General features: G+C 39.1%; 1 protein-coding gene across 1 annotated transcript; it reads right to left on the bottom strand.

Annotated features, from left to right (window-relative positions):
- Nucleotides 1–1,675: 1,675 nt before the first annotated feature.
- Nucleotides 1,676–4,689, bottom strand: ATMIN (ATM interactor). The gene is made up of 2 exons (XM_054389823.1): nt 4,490–4,689; nt 1,676–3,500 (listed from the first exon to the last, which is right to left on the bottom strand). Exons 1-2 carry the CDS (start codon nt 4,681–4,683, stop codon nt 1,676–1,678), a joined length of 2,019 nt encoding a protein of 672 aa, XP_054245798.1. The 5' UTR covers nt 4,684–4,689.
- Nucleotides 4,690–7,877: the final 3,188 nt, after the last annotated feature.

The following is a 7,877-nucleotide window of genomic DNA, read 5'->3' on the forward strand; positions in this document are numbered from 1 at the left end:
GCTTGCCATGTCAGTGTCATATGGCAATTTGAAGAGTGGTAGAAGAGACCAAAAAAAAAAAAAAAAGTATTGCTCATTTTCAACAAAACAATCTAGCTGCAATGGATGAGTAACATAACTCCCACATCCTTGAGGATATGAAGCACGAAGCACAGCGAGTCTTCAAAAACTAAGGCTTGGACATACATTTACTGATGGGCTGCCTAGGAAATATGCAGCCAATACCTCTCCTCTCACAGTGGAGGAGTAAAGTCTGTTACAGGCCCAGGAATTTGACACAAAGGTTTTCTCTTTTCAGTTAAGGTAAAAGAAACTAAAACCTGTCCAGGAAAAAAACAGAGGCCTACGTTTTGCAGCTATTATAGCAAGAGATAAAAATTACTTAAGGCCAAATTCCCACATACATTCACAATTGGAGCAAATTTCTTTTTCTGCATGCAAATGAAAAATATTGCAAACAATTAGGGGCAAAATGAACATTAAAATAAATAGTAATCCAAGAGGTTTCTTCTTTGAAAACTCAAGTTTGTCTCAATTTCACTATACCGAGAAAACCTCTCAAAGTTGCAGAAACCAAAGGCTGCAGATCCATGTGCAAAACCAAGATACAGCTGTTCTGAAAGGGTTTCTGTGAACTCGTCTCCCAGCTCTGTGGTACAGATTCCAATTGTTTTTGGAAGTAAGAATTCCAAGAACAGGAGTCTGGGTGAATGAGCATTTTAGAGAATTGAATTTCCTGTTTCTAAAGATTTCTGTTAGGATAAAAGAGGTAACATTTCCCAACTTGTATCTTAATAAATCTAGGATAATTTCAGTGAAAATAAATTATTCCAGTCTTTGAGGCACACACATCATGCATTTACATCTTACAGACAGAAATAATTCAAGCAAATCCCTGACAAAGACCATCTACAAAGATGACATACTAACTTTCCCTATCCTTATGTATTCCAAGTCCTTTTCCTATCCTTCAAAGGGCATCGATGCCACTCAGGGAAAAAAAAAAAAAAAAAAAAAAAGTACTGCTTTCTACACTGTAAAAATAATAAATATACTCAACAATTCAAGAGTCTTTGTCTCATGTGTGGGACAGGTATTTGGCAAATACCAACTTATTCAGAGGCAGAAAGAGCTGTGAAGGCATAAAAAGAAGACGATACAGATTATCATGTTCATGCTGGATTTAAAATACAAGCTACTAAAAAAAGTAAACAGAAGTAGCTTATACTAATAGAATCCTCCCCCGTAAGTTCAGGGAAGTATCTGAATTGGACCAGTCAGGGTTTTGGTCCAGCACATTGAAACCCTACATGTAAGCCAGAAATATATATATATAGAGAGAGAAAGAACAACTTCAAAAGTTCTTCTGCTTGAATGAAAGAAGTATCACCTTTGTAAAGAAGTTTGAGGAAAAAAAACATAGGCACCACATAGATCTTTTTTAAGGTTCAAATGTACATGAACATATTACAGCCCCCCACTCCTCCCCTATTTATACACACATAGCTTATATAAAGTTACCTATTCAAGAGTACCTTCAGCACGGAAAGTCTCTTAGGCTAACTGCTCACAGTAATTACATTCAATAATGTGAAGTGGTTAATTTGGACAAGTCATCTCTCCCACCCCAATAAGTTAATTTCAAACCACAGGAACCAGTTACATTATGTAGTACTCAATGGCTGGGCTTATCAGAGCTCTGAAACAAGGAGCACAGCTCTTCACAGGTCTGTGTTTCTACTGAACTGAACTGGGACTCCATTGTATTCCAGGCTAAGTCAGCCAGAAGAAAGTCATCCATTGCTGTCTGTGTCTCATTGCTGGTAAGGAATAAACTCCCTAGATTCTCAAAGCAGCTATCCATAGTCTGTGTTTCAGCACTGCTGAGCTGGACTTTGCTTTCAAGATTCTGAGCAGGTATGGTTTTAGTAGATGGGTATACTTCTGTTTGGGTTTCTGTATCAGATGAATCAGTACTCATAGAGAAACTAGACTGCTTCAGAATACTTCCTAAAGGCAGATGGGTATTGGTGTCCAAAAAGAAATTCAAGTCTGTCTGTGTTTGTGTATCAAACATCTCCAGACCTAAGAAGTTAGAATTTCCTCGGCAGCTATACGATTGTGTGGCACTATCTGAAAGTAAGAAATCAGTCTGAGTTTCAATGTCCAGTGACTCCAAAACTGGCTCAGAGTTTAAGGTACCAAGCTCACTCTCTTCAGTCTGAGTTTGGATATTGGATGCTGAAAAGAACTCTTCAATGTCAAAATCTATTCCTGTGCTCTGTGGTGGACCAGAGGGCAGCTGAGTGTCAGCATTAGAACTTGTCTCAGACAAAAGGCCACGATTATCCAGTGTCTGGCCAGGTATGTTTCCTGAAAAGATGTTTTCCAGATCACTTAGTAGGTCCATTGTCTGGGTTTGATTATCCATTGTATTTTGAGGTGGAAGTATATTAGTCTGCGTATTGAAGCCAATAAGGGATTCAGACTTCACTGCATCTTGATTCAGGCTCTTGCTCCTTTGCAGCAAGGTTTGATCTAGGTTTGCAGGCATTAAATTGTTTCCTGGAAGTTCAATAGGAGCAGAAACACTGTAAGATGAATGAACATTGTCAAAGATGTCACTGCACATTACTGCCTGGTCCATTTGCACCCTTCCATCAATAGAGTCCTGTGTCCTACTGGTTTGAGTCTCTCTAGAAACACTACACGTTGGAAAACAAACCTGGCTATAAGCATCAGTCTGAGCAGCTATGGATGAAGTCAGTTTGGAAGCAGGCAGCAGCGTCTGTGTTTGTACACTGATGGGCAATGACACCTGTGAACTGAATGACAGATCTGTCTGAGAGCAAGATGAGACAGAGGAACTGGGAGTCCAGGCTGCAGCTGGCACAAAGTTCTGTGAAATACAAGATAAATCAGTCTGTATATTTATTGAAGAAATTCTGTTCTTGTGACAACCAGTCCCCAGCTCTTGCCCTGTGTTACTTGGCGTAACCTTATCCAACTCAACTTGCACACCAGTACTTACTGGTTCACGATCACCAGAATTTGTCACTTTTGAAACAGGCATGCTATCTTTAAATACAAGTGTTTCTGCCTCCAGTGCTGGAATCAGAATTCCTATGGATTGAGGCAATAAATGAACAGTACTTACAACTGAACCTTGATTATCAACAGCCACTACAGCAGGTTTGACAGAAGAGTCTGTTGCAGAGACATAGACAGGCAAGGGGGTGAGCTGCATCACTGGAAGTTTAACCAAAGCCACCTTGGGCTTTGGTAAAAGCATCTTCGGTGTACATTTTGGCTGCATTTGGCTCGTGCAGTTAGAGCGGCAAGAGCTTTCGAGGGAGGCCACTAGTTTCACTTCAGAGGACTCTAGTTCCTGAGTGCCAGGGTTATTACTGTGTGTACTGATGAGTGCTTCATTTGCTTTCTCTGCCAACTGCTGATTATGTATGGAGGTTTCCATTTTCCTTTTCTTACTAGGAGGATCCCTGTGAACACGAGATCAATAATTTATTCTCCTTTCAAGCACAAAACATCTGCCTTCCATTCTTTTGAGTCACTGCACTAAAAATAGGAACTGAAGTCACAGATGAGGTTGGATATGAGAAGACAAGTAATCTTGATTAAAACATAGAAAGGCTCCACAAACTTCAGTTTTGTAACATTTCATTTTTCACTCTCTCCACTTCAAAAAGGCAGGAAGGTCACCTCTTTTATGGAGACCTATTTCTAAATGGAGGTAGGAGTTTAGATGGTTTCTTTCCCCTTGTACATTAAGCACTCTATTTTGAAGACATTTAATTTTTTACTCTGATGCTAACTAAGACTGAGCATTGAAGGGACAGTGGCTCTTAATATGCAGGTGAAGGAAACTTTGTGGAAATTGAAGATACAGTTAGCACTCCTTCACACAAAACTTAATTTTGCATCAGTGGAATCTCCAAGACAGACAGCCTAGTGCCTCAGGAAACAGATTACCCTTTATGAAATATATGGACACATGAAGACAACTATAAATACAAACATGCACATATAGGGATTAAAAAAACATTAAAAAAATAAAAAGGAATCCACTAATACTTGCAGAGATTAGTAGACTATAAAAGAAAATAAACTGAACTGCATTCCACACCAGTTATCACCTATAAACATTTCCCAATCATCTCTGCTCTTGCATAACTGCAAAAGCAGATGCAACAAGCTCCACAAGCACTTACACCACGCAGTGCAGTGCCATCAGTACTTTTTGGTTTGTATTTAGGGAAACCTGATCTTACTAATTACACAACTGTTACTGCCTTCAAAACAGAAACTACTACAAGCAGCAGAACAAAGAAACTGCAAACCACTTTATAGCTGACACAATATGAGCCTGTTTCCAATGGAATTGACAGAAAGGAGACAAGAAATCAGTACCTGGGAAATAGAGGACATGATTATGAATATAAATACCATTGTTTAACTGCTTTGCTTTTACCTGTGTTCTGCAGGAATTTCATGGCCAGTTCTGTAAATGTGAGACAGCAATGCTGTTCTGCTGGCATAAGGGCACCCACAAGTGCATTGGAAAGTCTTGCCACAGACTTCTATGTGCCGCTTCAGATACCATTCTGTACCATAGGAGTTACTACACTTATCACATTTGTGCTTCTTTTCAGCATGCATTTTCATAAAGTGCTAGAACACACAATGAACAGGAAACATTAGCTGTCAGCTGAGATAAAACAGAAAACCATGTTTAGGGGAGAAAATATTTGCATTTTTTTAGCTGTTAAGTGGCATTGAAGAGTAGAATTAACTTTTTTTTTGTTAATGTCTTATTAGGAGTAATTTACAAGCTTGAAGAAATCAACAGAAAGACATTAAAGTTTGCAAATCTGCTTGTGCTATGTGCATCTGAAAACACAGCAAATAAAATAAAACAAAATATCACAAACATTCATGTGTCCTAATGCTATTGAAGGTTTCCTATGGGCATTAATACATCTATAAATGAATCTTGCCAAAAAGTGATTTAAGTAGATGTTGCAACATGTGCACAAAGGGTTTACATTTGAGTAAAGACATACAAGTCAAAAAGGTCAACTTCAGAGCAAACACCAGAACTTTTCCTTTTTGTTTATGGCACCAAGTGCCAGCAAGTCACCTCCTATGGCTCATGCTAATTGAACATATCTGAATGCAAATGTGTATGGCCTTTGGAGTAAAGACAATGATGACTAAATCAGTACAAAAAGGATACTTCAGGAAATAGGAATACCTGTTTTACAAGAGAAAATTGGGAAAATGGTCTATTTGGTCCTCTAGGGCAGCCTTCAATAGGACAGCAGTAGAATTTCTGTGAAGTTTTCAAACCCTTCCTTATTGGTGCATTACGTTTTCCATCCTGAAAAACAGCCAGTTGAGAAGTTGACAATTCTACAAGTTTGCAATTTAAAGACAACATTCCAAATGTTCATCAACTTTGGCTCACTGAATTTCACCTCAGTGGGCTGAAGGAACTTTCTTAAGTTTAAATGGAGTTTTCATCTATGTGGATGCTACTTTTCTAATATACCATCAAAATTACCAAGTGAAATTACCTCAAGCTCCACAGAGTAGTAGGACTGTACTATTTACTTTTACCAAGATACTCACTGCCCCAAGCCAATTACAACTGTCAAAAAGCTTTCCTTACAGATACTACACTATGCTGCCAATTCAGTGTGGTTTTACTTGTTAGTAGCAGAGTCTGTTTCAAGCTCCGCTAAAATTAGTCACATGCTGTGTAACGTAACACTTCCCTGACACTGGAATTCTGTTGCCTCTATTTAGAATTTACTTGTAATGAAATTAAAGATGTAAAGTACACTGACACTTATTTCAGATAATAAATCAAATTTCACTTAAGTCTGTGAAACTAACAACTGATGTGCTGATTCTGAGCCTCGAAACCTTAATGACTGGCATACCTGTGCTTGCCATGTGATCTGCCTCACTGACCACACAATGCACAAAATGGAAGGAAGCAACAACTTGCTCTGTGAGAGTCTCAACAAGGCATAGAAAAAGGACACACTTGTCAGATTGTCTGGGTTGTTAAACCACACAGAATTTATTCCTGTTGAGAACACAGCCATGGAAACCAGACAAGATGCATCCGTCTAGCCATATCCTATCTAAGAGAGTCTCAGTGGAATCATCAGATATCTGTGTTTAAGCAAAAAATTAAAAATGAACTATTGAAATTTTGATGCTCAGAGTAGATGTCAGTCTCCTTATATCCTGAGACTGAGTGGGAGGCCAATCAAGTCTGCAGTCAGTTCACAGTAGCCCAGTAGTCACTGGGGTGACTACTCAGAAGAATGACTAGCCCATCCCCTGTTTGAGCTCTGCACCTGGTTTTCCTCAGCATGATGACGCTGACAGTAAGCACAGTAAGGGGTGAGGAGTGTTGATTAGTGTACTGGTCACCCCCTAACTACCTTTGATCACTCTGTAACCACCTTCTTCAGGCAGATCTCCAGCTGCTTTGTGTTGGCACAGACTAGACCAAACATAAAATGTCCACAAAGCACAACATTCTTCCCATGTGAAGCAAACAAAGTATGCACCACAGCTGCCAGGACATAAAGGATTTCACTGCTCACGACCCTCCTTCTTACCTATCTATAGTTAGTCATAGCCCAACAGCCCAACTGTTCTGAAGTACTTGGGCCTCGTTTTTGAAGCATTCCTTTCATTTGCACTTCAGGAATACCAAGAAGCAGATGAGTGAGACACTTCAATGACTTTGTTTTTCCTGAAATCATCTCTCAATCTAGGATACCTTGTGTAAAATATAATCCCTTCAAGGAATTTTTCAGTTTTATTTCCAGATGCTCAACACTGTTGTTCAGCTGACAGTTCATCATGAAAATCAGGAATAATTCTCTAAGAAGGGAATTTTCATGTACTGTTTTAACCTTCTAAGCATTTTTACGTGCAGCAGTTTTCCCCATGGACAGACCATTCATAAACAGGCCTGTTTTATCTCTGCTGATCAACTACTGCGATTATTTTCACATCTCATAGAGCCACTGCCCAAAACAAGAACATGACTCAAAGAAATCCAGTTGTTCCAGCCCCACTACACCCAATTACACTTTTTAACCCTGAGTTTACCCAGAAATGCTTTGACCAGATGCCAGTCTCAAAGTCCTCAGGTGAAAAAGAGGCTTGCGTTTAAGACAAAACTACATTTAGTCTCTCCCACTGCAAATGAAATCAATATGCTTAGTAAGTGGCAACTGGAGTTCCTTGCTGCTAAGCAAGAAGTTATTCAAGGTGCCTTACACTTAATACCACAACCCAACAAACAACAAGGCAACGTTGCAAATATGTCCAGCCACTTAACAGTTAAACCACTGTCAGGTTATTTAAAACTACTTAAGTGCTAAGGTATAGAACAATACCAAGTGTTTGAAAGCTGTAAGATGCTTTTAAGATTAAGATGCTTTTTTAATGGTTGAAACATGGTTGCAATGTGTCCTCCAATGTCTATTTGTTGCAACAAGTTGAGAGACGCTCTGCTCATATAAGTAACCTTATCCAGACAGTAATCTTGTTTTGACCATCTCCAAAGTCTTCTTTCCTACCTAAATCTCCTTCCTCTGCAGCATTGGTTTTGGTATCAAAAGATGCTACTGGTGCTACTTTTATTAATAAAAATTAAGCAAGTCAATCTTCCTTCTATTCAGCACTACTACGTTCACTCCTTCCCCAACAGCTTCTCACCATCTCATCTGTGAAGCTGCCTCTTCACTAATTCCTCATGCTTCATTAATGAATGCTATCTACAAATTTATTTTTGCCTGAGGAATCCATAATCTCTTAACTGAAACACT

This window comes from Indicator indicator, chromosome 19 (assembly GCF_027791375.1).
Source record: "Indicator indicator isolate 239-I01 chromosome 19, UM_Iind_1.1, whole genome shotgun sequence".
In the NCBI taxonomy this organism is placed as follows: Eukaryota; Metazoa; Chordata; class Aves; order Piciformes; family Indicatoridae; genus Indicator; species Indicator indicator.

Coding starts and splice junctions, on each gene's coding strand:
- ATMIN (XM_054389823.1), bottom strand. CDS start 4,683: ATGAAAATGCATGCTGAAAAGAAGCACAAATGTGATAAGTGTAGTAAC. Junction 3,501..4,489: donor GAAATTCCTGCAGAACACAG/GTAAAAGCAAAG, acceptor TCGTGTTCACAG/GGATCCTCCTAGTAAGAAAA.